Here is a 21,847-nt window from a genome sequence, read left to right on the forward strand (position 1 = left end):
TCTACTTTTTATCTCTAGGTTTTACCTCCAGATGTTTTAACACGGGTTAGTGAATATGTGCCAGAAATTGTGGATTTTGTGAAGAAGATTGTGGATAATGGTTATGGGTAAGTTTGCTACTGGATGCCAGAATGATTGCTTTCAGCATTTAGCTGTGAGCTGTTTTCATCTGCAACAGCAGTCTTTACCAGAAGCAGTTTTTCATCAAATAAAGAAATTTCATGTTTCTTTGCAAAGAGCTGTTATTTTTGCCTGATGTGCTTCTTATGATGTACTATAGGGTGAAATCCTTGTTCATTAAATTAAAGTCAAAGTCCCATTCACTTGAACTGCATTTGATTCCAGGTCTTCCTCAAAAATTGTCAAAAATTGACATGTGACAGTTGGAAATCAGTTGCAAATAACATAAATTTTTAAAAATCGTAGTTCTTGTGACTATTTCCTGATACCTCTCAAAAGTTTAAGAGTAGCTGTTATTTTCTCTTCAATTAATTTTATGATTACTTCCAGTGATTTGTCCAAAGTCTTCATATGGTTAGGCCTTAAAACTCAGGCTCACCTAAGTCATATTTACAATACTCAACAGTACCATAACGTGAGTGAAGTTACTAGAAAACTTATGGGAGTGATTTTGGGGATAAAATTCAGTTAGGCTGTGATAGAAAGTTAGCTAAATAATGATCTTTAACTTTTCAGGTATGTGTCTAATGGATCTGTATACTTTGATACTATGAAGTTTGATGCCAGTGAAAAACACTCCTATGCTAAGTTGGTGCCTGAAGCTGTCGGTGATCAGAAAGCTCTTCAAGAAGGTGAAGGTAAGGATTTGCTCAAGTTGCTGAAGAAACTGATGGTGTGCTGGTCTCTTCAACTGATTTCACTGATGTTGGGATCAGTCACAGTCTGAGCTTAATGATTTACCTGCTGCACTCCCTTTACCAATTTCTTTGCCAAAGTTTTGTAGCTTGAGCCAGTACTTTCCTGAAAGTTTTTAATTGGGAAATACCAAGAAATGTTATTAATCCTAGGATGGTTTGGGGTTTTTGTTTGTTTGTGAGGGGCTTTTTGGTCAGAACTGTGAATAACTCAGTCATTTGGCCATAGCCCAGTTATTTGCCCATTCGTCTGGCTCAGAGTAGGAGCAAAGACTTGAACCTGGATCTTCCACATGCCAGGCACGAGTTTTCCATATCAGGCTGGGGTTGTTTCATGACAAATACTTGGGTTCCTCTTTCCTACTGAGAGCTCTAACTTTGTTGTGTTGAACCAAATGCAAATATAGATTTATTTTTTTAAATAGAGCTATAGCAGAGGATTAACTTAAAATGCTCAGTAAATGGGACTCATTAGTTATCTGCTCTTAAAGTTGTATAGTTTTGGCAAATCATGCAGAAAGTCTATAAAAAGAATATTAAAAGGTTTTAATATAACACTCATACCAGGTGAAATCAGGACACTCATAGAGCAGTAGGTAACAGAGGAGTAAATGTAGCTATTGAACAAATACCAACCTTTCTGTGCAGTAGCTGAGATTAGGGGAAGAAATATTCTATGTATTGTATGTGCACATTAAGACAATCATAGTCTCAATTTAGATCCATCTAACTTTGGAATTAATTGAACCTGCAGTCTTACAGGATTTTTTCTTTCTGTATTTCCTTTTCTATAACTGCAGTTTTGGAGTTGTGCTTCGTAAGAGAATGTAGATGAATCTCATGTCAAAACTTAGAAAGCAGTGCAGCTGATACTTATCAGATACTTGTCAGCCAAACATTAACCGAAACCCCAAAGGATTATCAAGGTTAATAATGAGGATTTTTGAGGGTTCAATGATTTGGGGGTTTGTGTTTTGGGGTTTTGAGTTTTTTGAGGTTATCTTTACGTGAGATACAGCAATGCCAAAAATCAGTAATGCTGGTGTAAAATGTATACATTTACGTTTTCTCTTTTGAAAGGTGACCTGAGTATCTCAGCTGATCGCTTAAGCGAGAAGCGTTCTCCAAATGATTTTGCTTTATGGAAGTCCTCCAAGCCAGGAGAGCCCTCATGGGACTCTCCATGGGGAAAGGTAAGGAAGGACATTATAATCAGGACTTGGATTTTTTCACTTATTTAAGTAGCACAGTTACACAAGTTTTTTGCCTCACCTCATATTAACACTATATAAATTGTGGAGATTTTGTATTCAGTCATAATATTCTATGGTTAATGTTCATTTAATAATCTAGAATGTGTATCAGTCTGATACATTTTAAGCAGAAGTTTGTATGCAGGCTCAGCATGGCTGTTACCTGTTGTTTATCCTCTGTTAATGGACAAGCTTTATCTGCAGTAAATTCTCTTTCCTTTTTTTCCCTTGTGATCAAAGATATTAGTGTAGCTTTTAAAAGACCAGTAACCAAGATAATCAGAACATTACAGGCTGGATGCCAGGTTGGATCTTTAAACCAGTTTCTTTTTGTGAAGCTGAGATTGAGAATCTTTTTTACTCTTAGTAACAGCATGAGGAAATGAGACGGGCAGGAGAGGAGGACAGTCACTAGTAACCAAGTAATGCCTTTTTGTTAACAGGGTCGTCCAGGTTGGCACATTGAATGTTCTGCCATGGGTGGATCCGTTCTAGGAGAGTCGATGGACATTCATGGAGGAGGCTTTGATCTCCGATTTCCTCACCATGACAATGAACTGGCCCAGTCTGAGGTGAATGAACTGACCTTCCTGCAGTGATAGAGCAACATGCTTTGCTTTGACTGCAACTTACACAATTCCGTAATTCCGTTTTTTCAACTTGATGAGTGTTTTGTGTAAACACGACTTTTGATTCTCAGGATTTTATTCTCTAAGTTTTCCTATTCTCTTAAGTTTTCCTACTTCATATGTATGTAAACAGTGTTTTAAACATTTCTTTGGGTATTTTTTTTTTCCTGCAGGCATATTTTGAAAATGATCACTGGGTTCGGTATTTTCTGCATACTGGTCACTTAACAATTGCTGGCTGTAAAATGTCCAAATCTTTGAAGAATTTCATTACCATAAAAGATGCACTGAAGAAACACACAGGTAAAAATTATTTTGGAATGGGAATGTCTTTGCTGTACTTTGAGTGGTGACTGTGATAATTTTTTTATTCAGGGTAACTTCAGGTGTCTTTCTTCTTTCTTAACTTTAGAACAGCTTCCTTGTTCTTCTCATCCTTGTTGGTTTTTATCAGTATGGATGATAGTGGTTTTGCTTCTTTGATAGATGTAGTGATAGTAAGAAATTTAAAGATTAGCCACTGCAGTATTTGAGTCCATGGAGATGCTTCAGCTTATACAATTTTTCCTTGTTTAATTTACACCTCCTACTAGCACGACAGTTACGGCTGGCTTTCCTCATGCACTCTTGGAAGGATACACTGGATTATTCAAGTAATACCATGGAGTCAGCTATTCAATATGAGAAGTTTATGAATGTAAGTAAGTTTTCCATTTCTTCTCCAGCTCTCTAATCTTTGTGTTGCCATGTATAGTTTCAAGGAACAGAACTCCCAAGGATATGTAGGCCATATTCCCAGACTGGGTTTGCTTTCTGAATTCATCAGGTGGGATGGCACAGTGCTTATTCAGCTACCATCAAACTCTCAAGTCCTGTAAATCCCACAGACTGCTACATTTCTCTGCAGCTGGATGCTCTCTCCAAGTTTTGACATCTCTGAGCAGCTTGACACTTACACACAAGATCAATTTCTCAGTTGCTTATAGAACTCAGTCCAAAAGACACTCCCTAACATTTCTACCAGGTCAGGCTCTACACAAATGCAGCCAAAGGGGAAGAAGGAATATTGTTCCCACTTTGTCTCCCCACCACACACATTGAGCCTTTGCCTCGATGCCTTGCAGGTGTGTGAGAGGTTAGGCACAGTTTCCTGTCCCTGGTTAGTTTGGAGCCATAACTTAAACTCACATTTCCCACAAGGATACTTTAAAGCAGTTTGAGATTGTTGATCTTGGTCTCTCCAGCTGAAGCTGTTCTGCTTTTTATGTAAAATATTTGGTTTGGGTCACGGATTAGGTTAAAACGACTTTTTACTGAGCTGGATGCCCATTTAAAACAGATCCTTGCTATAATGCCATTTTATTCTTCAGCTTCCATTGCTAGCAACACACATTAAAATCTGCCGTAAGAACTGTTGCCTAAACATTTTTAAAAGATTTTTTGTGTGAGCAGCTTGGTGTTAGAATATCATAGGTTATCATGTAGTAACAGAGCAAGAGATAAAAATGAATTGCAGTCCAACTGTGATTGACAGAGGTATGCAAAATTATTTTATTGGGTTTTATTGTCTTGAGAAACATCATTAGATCCTGGCTGAAACAGCATTGAACCCATAAAGTATAGGAGTCTCATTAAGAAGTAATGACCCCTTTCACAGTAGGTATTGGTTATGTGTAATTGAAACCAGCTTCTAGCTATATTCTTCTTTTACAGGAGTTTTTTTTGAATGTGAAGGATATTCTTCGAGCTCCCACTGATGTGACAGGCCAGTTTCAGAAATGGGAAAATCAAGAAGCAGAGCTGAACAAAAAGTGAGTGGAGCATTCCTACTTCTCTCTGAAGCAATTGTGTTGCTTCATCTTTGATTCTTTTTTCCTTACAATATCACTTACAATATGAATAGTGATATTTATGTCTGTAGCATTCCCACTTAACATCCCAACTCTTCACAAGCAATCATTTTAATCTTGGGACAGCTTTATGAAGGATAGATTAAATTGTTAATTTCCCTTTTGTTTCTGTTAAGTACACTGGCATGCTTCACTGCCATGTTTGTGAAGGGAAAGAGAGCTCATTTGTTAGCTGTCATTTTCTTCACCATGTGAAATCTTGTCTTCTTTCTGAGAAGTGACCAATACTTCACAGTGTCTACAAACTGGAAATATTATACTGGAAAAAGAGTATTTTACATATTTCAAAGTATAGTAAGCTATCTGAGACAAACAGAAGTTAAATGACCTGACTAAAACCACCAAAGATCAGTGCCAGTGTTTAAAAATATGTTGTGATACCAATTTTGCAGTCTTTTGACTTTTATAACAAAACTACCATTATTACTTGTAATAAGTAATTATTACTTGTAATGTAGACAGTTTCCTAAATGACTTCCTTTTTGTCTGAAATTTAAAATAGAGGCATCTTACATGGCAGTGCTAAAATTGTTTCCCAGTTCAGTTCAGTGTTGTGGTCACTAATGTTACTATTGAAGGATTAAGTGCAGATGTTTCTGTGTAGTGATATGCTCTGAAGATTTTATCTTCTACTTGAGATTGGTGGCGATAACCCCTTTATTTAAAAAACTGGGAGATAATAAGTAACAGAGAGGTCAAAAGGAAGGGATAAAGAAGTGGGAGGAATAGAAGATATGCTTGTAAATATTTGGGTTTGTCTCCTTTCTTCTACCACTTCTTTTTTCTTGGAAAAAGTACACTGTCTGAAGCCATAAAATCTTCATGTGATGAAATTGTATTATAAAATATTGTATTATTTATTAGACCTACTAACGTGTCACTACCATGACAAAGGTTTGCTTGAATTTATTCTTTTTATCTACTTATAGTATCTTCATAACAATTTACTTTGTGTTAAGTTAACTTCCAAATTGGTGCTCCTTCCTGGAAAGATACTAAACAGAGAACCTGGCTGGTACACAGGGATAGGAGAGCAATACTGTAAGAAAATAATAAGTAATAAAGAGAAGATCCTAAATAAGCAATTTATACTGCTTAAAAAAAATTGCATGAAAAGGCCAGTTGCTGAAAAATTGTTTGATGTAATTTGTGTCATTAGTTGTTGCCAATTAGATTATCCTGCCTGCCTTTGTCTGTAGCAGTAAAACAGGAGCATCATGATAATGCCTTTTTGCTTGCTCATCTGTTTTTCCTTCAAGTACAAACTACGACCAGCAAAAGGTTATCTTACTTTTAGATCCCCTTAGTCTTGTAACAGAGACTCTCCAGAGTACACTGCAGGGTTTTTGGCATGAGTAGTTAAAAAGAATCTTTTTTGTCTCAGTTTTTACGAGAAGAAAGCAGCAATTCATGAAGCACTGTGTGACAATATTGACACCCGCTCGGTCTTAGAAGAAATGCGCTCGTTAGTCAGCCAGAGTAACTCCTATATTGCTGCAAAGAAATCCTCCAGACAGATGCCAAACAGGCTTCTTTTAGAAAACATCAGCTCCTATCTCACTCAAATGCTTAAGGTATGTAACAGCAAGGAGCAATGTTGCTATTGCACTGTGCAGTTATAACTTGTATTTTCAAGTATGGAGGGATCTGTACAATCTTTGTTTAAATCTTAGGGGAAACTAGAGATCTTCCACACATCCCCCAGCCAAAACAACCCAAGCTGCAGTGTGTGCTGCAGCAGAAACAATTTTGAGTCCTTCATATTGCATTATGCTTTCAGCTAATGTTTGGTTAAATAGTGGAGAGCCCCGAATACGTTCAAGAGAAATTAGATTGTAGAAGAAATATGAAGTCAGAATGACAAACCTGACATCTTTAAAGCTAAATCTGAAAGCCAATGCTTTGTATGGTATATGTATGTATCAATTACAGATCATCATCATCATCAGAGCATCAATTTGTATGTATCAATTACAAATCAGAATATCATCTTAATAAAGTTGTGAATTCTGGGTTAAATGAGAACTATTTGAAAGCCTAGTATATGTGATTTCACATATTTGTGAATTGATGTGTACATTATTTTCTTTTTCCTTGACCAGATCTTTGGTGCCATAGAGAGTGATGATGCAATTGGTTTTCCTGTTGGAGGGACTAGTCAAAACATAAATGTAAGTGAAAGACAAAATACACTAAACAAAATTATTCTGTATCCTTTGAGAGCTGATATTAAAGTGATGACATTACTGATATGTAGCTGAATTGCATTCTTTTTGCTTTTAGCTTTTGAATCTGATGTAATTAATTGGCTTAGGAAGCAGGATTTTTCTTTTACAAGAGCTGGGGTTTTTATAGGTTTGTTTGATTTAATGACAGACAAATTGAATAGCAACCAGAAGAAGAATTATCTTGTCTTCTGAATGATGAGTCTGTTTCCTAAACCACATGTGAACTACAGGCAGCACATGCTACAGTCTAAAGACTCATTACAAGTATTTGTATGCTAAGTAGTTTAAAAAATGTAATTATACTGATTAAACTTCTTTGTGGTACACCAGAAACCAGCCTGGAGGCAGCTGGAGTTTTATCCACATTTCAATCTTTTCTTCTGATCTCATTTGCAGCCACAGTTTTTATGTGGCTTTGAAAGGCTGTTTTGCTTTAGTCGCCCAGCAGTTCTGGGTGCAGAATTTTTCTGGAAATACCTGAGAGGTGCCTGATGAAAGTGCTGGTGGGCTGTGGAATACCTGGAACATTTTCTGGCGCATGCAGGAGAAGTAACTCACGTGAAAGCTATCAACACTTTGTTTGTGCCAAAAATCTCTTGTGGACACATCGGTGCTGTTTTTCACGTGTTTTTCTGCATTAAGGGTGTGACCATGCACCTTTCTGTTCCCCCTGAGGAGGAGTAAATGAAACATTTCTGGTAAAAAAAAAAAAAGCTTAACTTCTTATTCATCTTAGGAATTGGCAAGCTTGCTTGTGGTTGGAAGAATGGGAATGAACACTCATCCCATAATTGCCAATGTAAATACTTACATTCATGTGCTGTGGAAATTTCCATTAATGATATAATAAGGAAGATGTTCTGTATTGCCTACAAAGCCCATCAATAGTGATTTTTAAATTTAGCTCAGACCTTTTTTGAATTTCAGAAGAAAGGTAGAACTTCAACACTAAACTTTTTAGGGAAAATGAAAATTAAATTAGTATTTAGCACTGCAGGCAGTGTTTCCAATAGATATGCTTTATGGAAGGATTGGTGATAGCTTGAAGCTAAGTCCTTTCACTCTTTTAAAGTAGCACTGCCAAGGGTAGTAGAGTGAGAAGAATCTTGTGCAAAAAAAAAAAAAATCCTGTGCTAGTGCAACAAGCCAGTAATTACACCCTCAAGAGCAACGTTGATTATTTGTTTCAGAGTTGTGCAAGTCTGGGTGCTCGGTGGCATTCCACAAATCAAGCACACCAACTATCAAACCTTTTTGCTATTTATGCACTTTAACAAACAAAGCAACTGGTGTTCACTGGCTACAAGTTATGTAATTCTCTTATTAATTTGTATTCTATCCTCTCTTGGTTAATAATTTTCTTGCTTCTCATGCTAATTTGTCTGCATGCTCAGTCTTTCTGTTCTTTTGAGTTGTTGGTCCCCGAGTTTGGAATTACCTTTTACCCAGTGGGAGCTGATGCAGCACAGTTGCTGACTTGGCTTTATGAGTTTCTTCCTTATTTTGGGAGCTCTGCCAAGTGTCCTTGTGGCCTGTGGCATTCTTTGTGTCTGCTATCAGTGGTCCATCCTTCTGTCCCAGTTTTGTTAACCTCCCCTAAGATCTGAGATCACTGTAGCGTGTCCAGCCCAGAACCTTAATGAGGCAATTCTGCCAACAAGTAGGTTGTTTTTCTGATGCCTGGGCATGATTTAGAGCTTGTGTGTTAGCTGCTGTCTGTTTCAGGGATTACATCTCCCTTCTTGTTCACTAGGCTTGAAAGGATGCAAAAAACAAACATTAAAGAACATCCTTTCTGAAGAAAGTTTTACACATTCCACATTTGTTAACACAGTTGTCAGAAGAATCTTGTGCTAACATCTCTTACACTTAAGAAGCTTTTGTTTTTATCACCCAGATCATTACTAGTGTTAGGCATTATAATATAAAAATGCATAATATCACAAATATTTTGGCTGTTTCATTAAATATTACAGTGTCTTTCAGTCCTCCATGCAAATTCTTATTTATCTTAGCACAAATTAAAGGAGGTGAACTTCCAAAGTTCAAAAACTTCTCATTAATTACAGAAGGCTGTGGGTCAGGCCAGTTGTTCACTTGTTTAAATTAGAAATGAAAGGACCAATTGAGTCAATATCTCCAAAAAAGGCATAATCCAATTCAAAAGTGCTGAAAGAAAAACTAGTTTAATTACCATGGGTCAGTAATTTACTTGAGAAGTGTATACAAGAGATGTGAAGTCAGCAAACCTCTGTTCCATAATATCATTTTCAACGTGAATTCAGCATTTCTCTCGAGTTAGTTATTGTGGAAATAAAAACCTTTCACCTTGAAATGACTGATAGTAGTGACAGTGCCTGCTTTCCCCATACCACTTTATTTCCATGAAGAGGTATTTCCAGTGGGGGAGCAGAGATGTGACTGTTCCTCACTTTCCAGTCTGTTCCTTGGGCCAAACATTTCAGCACTGATTCTGATTATGAAGCTGATTGCAGTGTCCACATTTATAAAAGGTTTTAACAGAGCTCCTTGGTTCTTTTCATAGGGGTGCTTTTACATCATGACAGACTGTCTTGTCCCTTAATTGCACAGAAATTTGTTATGGAGATTAAACAGACATGAAAGACGTGTGGAAATTGTAGAGGAGACAAAAGTTTGCAATTTTTTTTCTTCCCCACCCTCCAAAGTAATTAAACTTCTAATTTAGGCTTTCCCCCGAGGGCCTGACTTTTTCTCTTGGGATTCAGAGAAGTGTTGACAGACACTGATCTGCAGTTGTTTTTGTAGCTGATCTGTAGTTGTTTTTGTTGCTGTTCACTAACTGCTTGCTGCTGCTATTCACTGCCATTGAGACCAGACTCAGGACCTTTTCTCTGAGATTTTGTGCCTAGTGTTTACTTACACCTGAAATAATTCAACAGTAATCTTTCCCCACTTTTTGTCGGAGAGGGAATTGTATGAGGACTGTAAAGAATTGCTCTGTCTATACAATTAGCATAAGCTAAAATCTCAGGAACAGATCTGGGTTCTAATGAAAATTAGTCCTAATATCTGTTTGACGTGGTATTATTCTGGGCTTAAGACAACACAGTACACGAAGGAGCAAATTCATCTGAGGGCTGTTTTTATCCCTGCACTGCATTATAGTTAGCTAGATTGTGGCATAACCCTGTGGAAAGGATAGATCTAACTGAAAGGAGGTGAAAAAGGAATAGAGAGGCTGAACTTGACAAGCTGATTTTGTCTGCACAAAAGTAAAATTGGCAGCTAATGTAAATTTTCATCTATCCTTTGACATCAATAGAGCAATGACAGTTTTTATTGATACAGATCTGCCCTGAGAGTCAGCTTCCACCCAACAGCACATAAATATGAAGTGGGTAGGGACATGTTTTATTTCTAAATGATGATTAGCTAACTGTGGAAATAATGATCCTGCAGATTGAGTCTACAGTGATGCCATACCTCCAAGTTCTGTCTGAGTTCAGAGAAGGAGTGCGACAAATCGCCAGGGAGAAGAAAGGTGAGAGTTCACTTTTTCCTGTACATGAGACTTTTCTGTACTTTCCTGTACTTTTTCCTGCACATGAGACTTGGAGGTCATAGGAACCAAACTGGGGGACAGGCTGGAGGTGTGGGTGTGAGGCAGCTGATAGTCTCTCCTTGCTTAGAGAATAAAAGTAAGGTATCTTTAAATCAGAGCTGCTTTGAATTTTTGCATCTCTGCTGCCTGTCTCTTTAATTTGGGAATCTTTTTAGGCTGCTAAGCTAATTTTCATATCCTAAAGAATCTAAAAGTTCTGGAATGATGAGGTGTAGCTGCTGTTTTTCTAGGTTAGGGTGCTCCCTTCTTTCTAGGTATGAAAGTACCCATGATCTCTTCCCCAGGGAGCTTGCATTTTCTTGAAAGTGCAAATTGCTACACAATAGTAGTGTCTGCATTTAAATAGCCTGAAATATTCATTATTATTTGTTAGAGTAGTTGGAATTGTAGCTCCCCTGATGGTAATTGAGTGTTCCCTTTGGAGAATTCATCTGGGAGTTTGCTAGAAGTTTCAGGTGCCTTTTTTAATCCCTCTGAAAAGCTTTGATCATTCTGTGAGTGTTGCAGCAGAACTAGAGAGTGTTAAAAAGGCTGTTCCATTAAGCTTTCTTTGATTTTACTGATATTTCCTTATGGAGGAGCTCTTACTATTTTCTGCTGTTCCCTGTGGAGTTTTGCATGTCTTCAACATGTGTTTGAGTCTTGTTTTCTTAACACTTTGACACTGGGATTTGTACTTGAAGGCAAAACAGGGCATTTTTTAATACATAAAAGATACAAGTAACCCATATATTACACATAAACATAAAATTACTTATGCTGTCTGGTAACCTGATCAGCTGGAAGAGACTCTGGACTCTCATTCTACGACTGTTTGGAGTTTTTCCAAAGCTGATAAGTTTACATTAAAAGCACAAAACTGTATTTGCTAATGTAACTACTCTGCTATTATTGTCAAACTGTTATAGGCCTAATTGATGCTGAGAAACAGGCTTAATAATAAGTTCCAAAAGTTCCAATAGCAAATATTTTCTGTGACTTGAATTAATTCAACAGATTTGTGTGTATATCCTCAGCCAAAAATGTGAGCTTTAGTCTTTTGGTATTTAACATACTTGTTCATGTGAAGCTTTTTTTCCCCCTTGCTTTATGATGGTTGAGCTAAATTGATCATTGCTTTTAGCAGTGGTAAGGTTTAGGTATCGCAGGGATCATTTTTAGAACACACTTGACTGAAGTGCTTACTGGCACTTGAATTTCCTACTTGGAAGGCAGTGATTTTTTGCCTGAAATACACTGGACAGTGAGAATCAAACTGGATCTAGTGGCTGCTTGGTTGAGGTATGGAGAACTCTGCAGTTTGACCAGGGAGGCACCTTTCTTTTAAACTATTTGATATATGGAAGCTGAGTAGTGGTTGGCAGGACTGCACTGACATATTACAGATTTCTTTCCCTTTACCCATTAAATTCTTGCTTGCAGGAAGCATTAAACTACTGTAAAAGTTGTTCTGATTAGTGGCTGGGGATATTGCCTCTGCATGGCTGTAGGCAAAGGGAGTTTCCCCATCATAGCCTCTTGCTGGCAGGGCTGTGTTAAATATTATTTAAAACAATCAGTATTGCTTTAAGTATTCTCAGATGTTAAATAAAAAGCATGCGGCTCTGTAGAACCTGCAGAATATTATGAATGGTCCCATCCACACACATGCACTTTCAAAATGTATCTACAAAGCATTTCACAGAATAGCCATTTTTAAAGCTATGGTTTTTAGTAATAATCAAAATATGTGTACTCTGCAAAAATGTTACCATCATCCAGAATGGGTAGCTTTCAAATGTGGACTTAATAATTCTCACAGTGCCCTCTGCACCTTCTGCCCTCTTTCAAATATGTCAGGAATTGACCAGAACTGGAACAAACTGTCTCATTGTAGCATTGCCTGCTCTTGTCTTTTGCTACCAGTCTTTATCATGGAGCATTCTCTAGAGGCTTTTCAGGCTCCTTTTTCCTTCCCATCACAGTGTTCTGATTCACAACAATCTCAGCATCTGTTTCACATCTGAAACTCTTTGGCTTGAAATTCACAGAAAATGAGAAGAGGTCTGGGGAACAGTCACAGGCCCAAGGAGTGTCCATCTGCTGGGGTGTTGGTGGGCACTGGTGATAAGGCATTGTCCCACTGGTTTCCTGGTCACTGTCCTCAGTGAGAGCCTCCTTATGTCCTGAGACAGCCCGCAAACAACCTCCTACCCAATCCTAAACATATTTGCTCTGGAGGTGCCACATGCAAAGAACAGGCACATTTCAGCCTTAAGAAGTGTGGTGCTGACTCCTCTGCATGACAGGATTGATCAGAGCATGTGTCCTCTCATAAATAATATGTTTCATTATATGTTTCTCCTTGAAGGATTTCTTCTTTTTCAGCTTTCAAGTATTCATGATTTTAGATGTGAACATCTGTAACTGTGCAGATGCTGTTTTGGTGAATAAGCAGTAGGTGTTTCTGATACAGTCTTGATAGAGCCAACATTTTTCGTGTCAGCAGCCAGTGAGGGAATCTGATCCCTGGTTTATCTTAATGGCTGATTTAGAGTTGCATCAAACACGACTGTGGTTCACTGTGTGAACTGCTGTGGATCGGGAGAAACAACGACTCCGTTTACAGCAGACAGAAGAGGTTCTGTACACTGCAGTGGTTTCCTGTGCAAAGAGAGAGCCACAGAACAGCCATGCACTCAATGTGTTCCTTCTTATGGTTTTAGGATAGTCAGTGCTGCTCACTTGCAGCTCTCTGAGAGTTGTGGAAGAGATGAAGGCTCGGGGATGGTACTTGTATCTACCAGAATGTGCAGTGTTAAGGAAGCTGCCTGGATGGAAGCTTCCACTGCCTGAAATAATAACTTTGAGACCCTGAGTATTTCTTGGGTTTAACCAGCTAAGAATTGCTCAAAGGGAAAACACTTGTTCCTTATAAGCACATCTAACCCAAGTATCTGTCTTGTTATACTTGCTAAGTGTTCCTCCCAAATATCAGACTGTCTATTAAAAAATGCCACTGAATTCACAGCGGCAACATACTGGGTCTCTTTGATGAATTTAGTCCCTCTTAACTGTACTGCTGCTTCTCAACTGATACAATTTCTCATCTAAAAAAATTATCTTGTATGAAGATTTGTTTTCCCCTTAAAAGCTGATAGCATATATTTCAGCTAAATCTCAACTATTTGCTGTCATCAAAGGCTCTTTGGTAAGTTTGCAAGGATGCAAGGGGAAAAAAATATTGGCCATGATGTCCTGATCACCATGCAGAAAGCCAAACCAAAATTCTCTGTTCTGCTGTGAATAGATTGCTTGAAATAAAAAGAGGGTGTTGAGATTATAGTTCCTCTGACAAATGTATGTGTAGTTATCGAATCAAAAAAATCATAGTTCTTCAAAGGGCACTGTTAGATTTACCACAGGATATGCTAATTTGGGATTTTTCTAAAATTAGGTTTTTAACCTTTCTTATTGCGCATCCTACAGCAACCATTAGGATCTTCCTGAGTCATATACCCTTCTACCATGCCCTGGCAAATTGTTGCATCATTTCTGAATTGTCTTGGATTTTCTTTCTGTTCCCCTTCAGGAACAGTGAGGGTATCTTGGAAGAAAATCATGATTTTCAAGTCCCTGCAAAGAAACATGCTGCTTCTCTGTGTGGCTGAAATGAGGCAGGACTCAGTTATCACTTTAGAAGAAAAGACCTTTCTCTCTCGATGAGAGAGTGGCTATTTCTTAATTGCACATAAGTAACTATGTAGCTGGATAAAACTATACTTTGGCCAAATTTTACTTCACTAAAAGTATTTTTCATGCTCTGTAGTAACTGAAGTGCTGCAGTTGAGTGATGCTCTTCGGGATGACATCCTGCCTGAACTTGGAGTTCGATTTGAAGATCATGAAGGTACCCAGTTATCTCTTGAAACTTTGTAGGAGCTGTTTTTATAATCCTGATGTTTTCCTGAGATGTGGGAAAACAAATTTAGAATAATTCAGTACACTCAAGTATTGCAGAGCTATAGCATATCATATGTGCACCATATATATATATATTTCATATGTACTATATATAATGGCACATAATAGGTATCATATATAATGGTGTGTATATATATATATATGAATATATATTATAGAACTGTATATTGCAATGCATGTACAGAATTAAAAAAAACATACATTGCAATATTTTTTACCTTTTTGTATAGCACCTAATTTCTTAGTCACTTTGAGTAGCCACTGAGTTGTATTTGCATTTAGCATGCAAAAAGAAAACAATTATCTCAGGGTGAATACATTTACCTTTGGCTAATCAAGAAATTATTCCATCTCTTTTTTGCTTCTTTAGGACTTCCAACTGTGGTTAAATTAGTGGATAAGGACACATTATTGAAAGAAAGAGAAGAAAAGAAAAAGGTAATTATTTTAAGCATCCTGTATTTTTGAAATTCAAAGTAATGTGTAAGCTATGGATATTTTTACATTTCTTTGATAATTAATAAGAAAAAGCATAGCAAACTCGCAACAAGGAAGATGACATAAGAGAATTGATACAAAAAAATTAAGTGTGTTGTCTTCATATAACTAAGGGGTGTTCAGTATTGCATTCAAACTGTCTTATCTCTCTGGAAGAACAATTCCAATAAGAAGCTAATTCAGACTTGTTTTGTTTGTACAAATGAAGTCAACATTTTCCATAGAACTAGGTTGTATTAACCTGATAGGTGAGGAGAAAATGTACTGGCTAAATCCTAATTAATATAGTATGGATTAGTGAGATTCAGGATGTGGGGGCAAGAATTTGTGTTACTCTATAAAGCTTGTGAATTTTAATTTACATGCACAAGGTCTGTACAGATCCTCTGCTTTTGGCACTTCCTAGCATTGGTAATATTTAAAAGTAACACTTCATATGTCTGTCTTCAATTTTTCCAAATAATAAAGATTTCTAATCATGATAGAATTTTGAAATAGTTTCCAACATTTCTCCTTCCATGCTGATGTTTTTTAGAAAAGGGAGAAGTCATTTTAGTCAATTCCAGATGTTTTCATCAAAGTGACATTTGAAGGCAGTTTGTAGCTGCTGGGTAGGAGCTGCAGCCAGAGTTCCTTTTCCCTGGAAACAGCATTATGTTCAGTACTGGCAGAACCCTTAGAGAACTGACAGGTCTCTTCCAGGCAAGTGCAAAATGGGATTTTTAGCAAGTTGGCTAAATTTGGATAGTTGTTTCCCTAGGAACATCAAGTGATACAACTGCTGCTTGAGGAACTGTGATATCTTCACAGTTTGAGGCAAGAGCTTAAAATATCATGGAAATACAGTCTTTTTTAAAAGTCATTTGCAAAACAGTTTCCCCCCTAAAATGATAGGACAATTTATTTTAGGTATTCTATTATAGGTATCCATTTTGCATGCAAAATGCATTCTGAACAGTTAGAACTGGTTTAACTGTGAATAAAAGCAAATGGAAATCCAAGTCATACAGTGGGAAGTATCAGACAATCCTAATTATAAGGCATGGTGGGTTTGCTGCAGGTCATGCTGCCAGTTCTGTCTGTAATTAGATATCCAGGGGAGCTGGCTCAGGTTTGTAGAAAACAACCAAATGGAATAGTGTATTACCTTTTACTCACTAACATTGCCTCTCACAGATAGAAGAAGAGAAAAAAAGGAAGAAAGAAGAAGCAGCCAGGAAAAAACAACAGCAGGAAGTAAGTAACCTCATTTTGAAGGAAAGTGTAGGCAGCAGTAGTCACGTGCAGGAAAGACCATTAGAACACAGGCTCTCTGCCCAGCCTTAACCAGGTCTCCATTTCTTTTTTTTTTGTTTACAATTTCCTGCTCAGAATGCCTTTGGCTTGCAGTTCAGGCTTGGAATTTCAATTCTGATAGAGAAGCCATTTTTGAAAACACAACTAAAGCCTGCAAAAACTTATTACAGAAGAACTTGTAGCACTTAAATTTCAGTCTATAAACAGTATTACCTGATTGACAAAGTAGTATCTTACATGCTTGTTAGTGTTAGAGAAGATTTTGCTTGTGTCGTTTATTATTTGATTTCCTTTCTAATATCATAGGTATATGTGAAAGGGTTTATTTTTCTCCCTTTTTTTTTCTCTGTAAGAAATCCCCTGTTCCTTATGATTGAGCAGAGAAATGTTTTATCTCTGTGATTGGAATTCAGATAGCTCGAAGGTTTTGGGCTTTGGATAGGGAGTAGACAGAGGAGATGAACTCATAAGAAAAAATATTGTTTGCCATGCTGATGGCTTTAACAGTACAGGAAATACATTCCTGTGTTAAAAGAGGAAGAAAACTTTTAGAGAGCACCACATAGAGAGATAAAACAAAATAAATAGCATTTATCATCCACAAATTCCAAGTGCCTTTTTCATTTTTTCAAAAAGGTGATTCCCTTGCACCGGGCAAAAATTACGTGGAAAAGATTCTGAGATGTGAGAGTTCAGTTTGTTTTCAGTGCAGTTACTGCATCTGATGCTTCTGTGACCTGCATAGAAAGACACCTTTGCTTGTCAGCAAGAAACTTGATAAAGGTGGCTTCCCTTTGCAGTGAGTTAATTGCTGGATATGCTTTATGATAGCAGCTGTTTACTTTGTGTTGACTAAAGAACCAAGTCAGCAAGACTCAGATGTAGTTTTTGGAGTTTATAAGCAAATAATTTTTAGTTTCTGCAATGCATCTGTTTTATAAAGTGGTTCTCTACAGGTTTAAAACAGTTTTTCCTCCAGACAAGCACAGCTAAGACCTACGGAATTGTTCCTCATTTCAAGGTTCTTTTCACATAATAAACAATTATGAATTGAATGCTCCTTGATTTTGAAATTATAATGTACTTTTGCTTTTACATATGTGACAGGTTGTCAGTAATTAACTGTGATGTTAATGCATGTTTTATATTACAGGCAGCAAAACTGGAAAAAATGAAGATTCCACCACATGAAATGTTTAAATTGGAGCTTGACAAATATTCCATGTTTGATGAAAATGTAAGAGACTTCTCTTCATCTTGGGAGGGGTTTTCCTTCCCCAGTTGTGCATACTTATTTGTATGTTTATAGCAATCTTGTTCCAAACCTCCAGGGCAGTGTTATTAATGTAGCAAAAGGAGGGAAGGAAAAGGTGATACATGAATTTTATTGTGCACTGGGGAGCAAGATCTCTGTTAGCCATCATTTCAAGGGTATTTTCCTTCTGTGTTCCTTTGTGCATTCCCTGTACATTTCCTTTGGCTCCCCTTACTGCAAGGCAAAATGCATATTGTGGGTAGGACTGTGTATAATGTTCAATCACAGACTCAGTACTCTGGTGCAAGGCAGGGTATTCATTTGCAAGTACAAACTCCCCAACTCTTCCAGAACTGATGTTTCTTGAGAAGTCCTGTGTTTCCTGTTCCCTTCTGCCCACTGTTTTGCCCTCTCCTGGCAAAGGCTCTCTGAAGGGGCTGTATGCATAACTTTGCTCTTTGTTGCTCCCCTTGGGGATAAAAGGGTTACTTGGAAAACATAAAGCACTGTTTCTTCACTTATACTTGATTTGGGTCATTGATCCTCCTTCTGCCTCTCCCCTTCACCTACACAAATTCAAGTCCTGGGGACAAGACAGCATGGAGAGGATAAATACTGGAAAATAACCCTGCAAGCCAAGGAGAATGTCCATAAAAATGCTGATCAAACTTTCTCCATCAAGAATATAAATATCTTACTGCTTTTGCTTTAAGCCTTGAATTCAATCTGCTAGTATGATTAAAAGATTATTTTAACCATCTGTTCAGGAATTAGTCATTATTCTCCTTACTAAAACCATGTAGAAGTTAGTGGTCTGAGCTTCCCTTATGTGGTTCAGGACAGAAGATAAATACACCCTTATGCCTCTTGTTTTGCTAGGAAAGGAACATTCAGAAACAGTCAAAGTTAGCTGTCAAACTTCTAGGTGACTAAAATTAGCCAAGATACATCCCTTCCTGACAGCCTGTCATTATGACATTATCTCCCTATCTTATTAAAACATGATTCCATAAAGAACAAAAGCAGACCAAGAACTTATCTTAAATACTCTTTTTTTAATATATTTCAGGGATTTCCAACCCATGATACAGAAGGCAAAGAACTTAGCAAAGGACAAATCAAGAAGCTAAAGAAACTTTATGAAACCCAAGAAAAGCTACACAAGGAGTATCTACAAATGGTTCAGAATGGAAGTGCAAATTGAAAACAACAGGACTTTTTATTTAGAAGGCGAGTGCTGGGTTCCCATTGAAGAAGTGAGCATATACTAATGCTCAAATTTCTGTTTACACTTTCTATTATGTGCAAAGTAAAATTCCTGTTTACGTGGGTTAATAATGTCATCTGGAAATGTAATAAAAATCCATCATTAAAAAAAAGTCAACATGTAAGAAGTTTCTTCTCAACTATAGCAAAAGTGGTTGCCAGTTCTGTTTGTGAAGGTGCTGCTCAGTCAGCAAATCCACATAAGGATTCTTGTTCATTCTAGCTGTTCAGGCTTTGGTTAATTTGTCCTGCATACTGATCTCTATCTAATACCCAAAGTTACAGTCAGAAGAATTTATTGCTAAAAGGGAGCTGAGTAATTTGCCCCACAGTAAGAACAATATTTTCCAGATGACTTTAGTATCTTTACATAAGCAGGAAAAGTGGGTAGTTCCACTATGATGCTTATTGTAGCTGCTGTTATTAAAAACTCTCGTAAGTATACCCAGAACACTTTGCATAGTAGGAGTTAACAGTCCCTTTGTTGAAAAAGGGAACAGATCATCAACCTGCAATTGCAGTCAAGTGGGTAAGTACAAGGCAATGCACCTGCGTTGAACAAACAGGTGGGAAGGACATGAAGGGCTGATGGCAGAGGTGGTGTGTTCTTGGAGCTATCCCTTCAAAGAAACAGGAGCCCTGCCAAAGTACCTGATTACCCAAAGTACTCAGTACCTAATTACCAGTTCAGAGCCATGGGGAATTAACAGAGGGTTTCCTACTGATACACAGTTTGTGGATTGATTTGCAGTTAGGGAATACAGCTAGACATTGCCCTGTAGTCAAGACTGATGTTTTTAACATGATGACTTAACCCTGAGGTAAAAGCCTTTCTGATACAGTATGGTCACACTATACTGCAGGGAGAGTTCTTCGTTGCCAAACAATGCATTTCACTGGCAGAAGCTACTAAATGAACTAAAGTTCATGAAATCCTAAAAAAATATCTCCCCTACTTCGCAGCTGCATGGAACAGCCAAGTGTCTGATTTGCAGAACTATATTCATTCAGTATTCTCAAGGTGACTGGCAGAAAGTCATGCTGTGACACCTCTGTTTTCTCAACTCCTAGGTTCATGCTACAGTGATCAGGGTATGTTCCTTTCCTTAATTAAGACTTAAAACATCTTTGCTTTTCCTTGATATTTTTATTTTTATATTTATATTCCTCCTCCTGAGAAATGAACACATTTGGAGTAACAGAAAGGTCTAGTAGGGTTTTTTTCTAATTTGTCTGTATTTGCCTTTGAAAACATACATAATGTTAAGGTCAGTAAAGCAGATGCATCTTGTGTGCAGAAAATAAAATCTGTTGTGAAATACTTGTATGTGAACTTTGTGTAGTGGGGAAACTATTGAGCTTATCTTTATTCCACAACCATCTTTTTGAAATGTTGTTTACAGAGCTTTTCCTTTAACTTGCTATTACTAATTTAATTAATTTTGCATTCAATATTTGATTATTCTGCTAATTTCTAATCAATTTTATTAAATGCATGTTTAAACTGCACAATGATACTTTAAGCAGCCAGCCATGGCCATTAGGGCAACTTCTCCATCCTTTGGTATGGAAAGAGGAAAGGTTCAGTTACATTTTTCGCAGCATTTTAGATCCCAACTTCCTTTGGCATTATCAGCTCATCATTTTCTTCCCAGCATGCTCCCTGAAGATGCATGTGCACTCAGGACATTTTTGAAAGGATGGGACATGCCTATGCTGCTTCTGAAGTTGCAGCTTGCTGTCAAATAGTGAGTGCCAGGAATTTGAATACAGAAATTGTTTTCGGTGATTTCTCACTTACTTAAAGTGAGTTAGTATTTAACTCTGGAGAAAATGCTATTGATACATGGCTGTGCTGGACTGTAGTTTATGACATCTCCATGATAAAACCCTGGCTTGTGCCCCCATGTTTTGTTTTTTCTCTTCCTCCTATGCTTTTAGTACAACCTAATCCAATTTCATCTCTACATCAATGTAAAAGAATGGGGCTTTAAAATGCCCTTTTTTCTTTCCTAAATGCTTCATTTTGTTTCTGGGACAACTCTCCTTGCAGGGATCTTGGGAGCATTTCAGACTCGCATTTTCCAAAGGTTATTTTCCGGTCTTTCTGTATGCTTCCCACATGCACACACTGCTTCCTCCCTCCCTCCCTCCCTCAGTATGTTTTTTTTAATTCAGTATGCATAAAATCCTGCTGAAGGAAAACTTGGTGGCAAACAAAGAATGCTGCAGCCAGGCTTGGATGCACACTGCTTTAGATGACTTTTTCAGTGTGGGCGTGCCAATTGATCTGTGGGATTACTGAATTGCACAGACAATACCTGTTCCCTGGCAATCCCTCAAGGTGGCACTTAAATGGATTCCACTGCACTTGCTTTGTGAGAGAGACCTGGCAAGCAGGAGAAGGGAATGCAACAGCAATGGTCTGCAGTGTCTTAGTCATCTGTCTCACTCAGCCAGAAAAAGGAAGAGGACAGACTACACAGTATTTTAATTTTTTTGTGGTTTTTTTTTTTTTTTGCAGGGTGGGTTTTCTGTGTGTGCTTTTTTTTTAAGGTCATGTATGCATACACACTCTCAGGGAAGGCAGTCTGAAATATGATTTTCTAAGCATTATGAAAATTATGAAAAATTATGAAAATCCTCATAGCAAAATCTTAGAATTTTAAAATATTTTAATTTTATGGAACAGAGACCTCATCTTGCTCAGACAACATGGAGCTTTTCATTTCCCACCTATCAAAGAATTTATTCAGAGATGGCAAGGGAAGATAAAAGAGTGGTGTTTCTGTTTTAAATTGCACCCTTGGCTGAAGCCCAAATTTGGCAGCAGCAAATTTTGTTTGTCTCTTGCTCGGAGTGTGCCTTTCAGCCTTTCTGATGTGAAAATTCCCATTAACGTCAAACTGCTCCACTCAGGAGAACAAATTCCTCCCATCACTCAGTTTGCTCAGACACTGGTAGAAAACTCTGTGAATTGTTCAGTGTGAACTTGATGCCACCAATCTTTTCAAAGACTTCCAGCTGATGGGTGCTGATTACATTTATGGCACTCTCTTTGACCTGTTTA

At 37.6% G+C, this 21,847-nt stretch overlaps 1 protein-coding gene across 2 annotated transcripts in view; it reads left to right on the forward strand.

Annotated features, from left to right (window-relative positions):
- The window catches only part of CARS1 (cysteinyl-tRNA synthetase 1), a 33,217-nt gene extending 13,119 nt beyond the window's left edge, over positions 1 to 20,098 (forward strand). Inside the window, exons 9-23 of one of the 2 annotated variants that reach the window (XM_038139077.1) lie at positions 19 to 107; positions 697 to 818; positions 1,956 to 2,068; positions 2,572 to 2,700; positions 2,931 to 3,060; positions 3,351 to 3,454; positions 4,471 to 4,568; positions 6,052 to 6,241; positions 6,770 to 6,838; positions 10,337 to 10,418; positions 14,308 to 14,388; positions 14,833 to 14,900; positions 16,137 to 16,196; positions 17,410 to 17,493; positions 18,581 to 20,098. In XM_038139077.1, coding sequence (XP_037995005.1) covers positions 19 to 107; positions 697 to 818; positions 1,956 to 2,068; positions 2,572 to 2,700; positions 2,931 to 3,060; positions 3,351 to 3,454; positions 4,471 to 4,568; positions 6,052 to 6,241; positions 6,770 to 6,838; positions 10,337 to 10,418; positions 14,308 to 14,388; positions 14,833 to 14,900; positions 16,137 to 16,196; positions 17,410 to 17,493; positions 18,581 to 18,715 — 1,554 coding nt within the window. In that variant the 3' untranslated portion in view covers positions 18,716 to 20,098. The remainder of the gene's footprint in view (positions 1 to 18; positions 108 to 696; positions 819 to 1,955; positions 2,069 to 2,571; positions 2,701 to 2,930; positions 3,061 to 3,350; positions 3,455 to 4,470; positions 4,569 to 6,051; positions 6,242 to 6,769; positions 6,839 to 10,336; positions 10,419 to 14,307; positions 14,389 to 14,832; positions 14,901 to 16,136; positions 16,197 to 17,409; positions 17,494 to 18,580) is intronic. The other variant, XM_038139078.1, reaches the window with a different exon arrangement.
- Positions 20,099 to 21,847: the final 1,749 nt, after the last annotated feature.

The sequence above is a fragment of the Motacilla alba genome, chromosome 5 (genome assembly GCF_015832195.1).
Source record: "Motacilla alba alba isolate MOTALB_02 chromosome 5, Motacilla_alba_V1.0_pri, whole genome shotgun sequence".
Classification (NCBI taxonomy): Eukaryota; Metazoa; Chordata; class Aves; order Passeriformes; family Motacillidae; genus Motacilla; species Motacilla alba.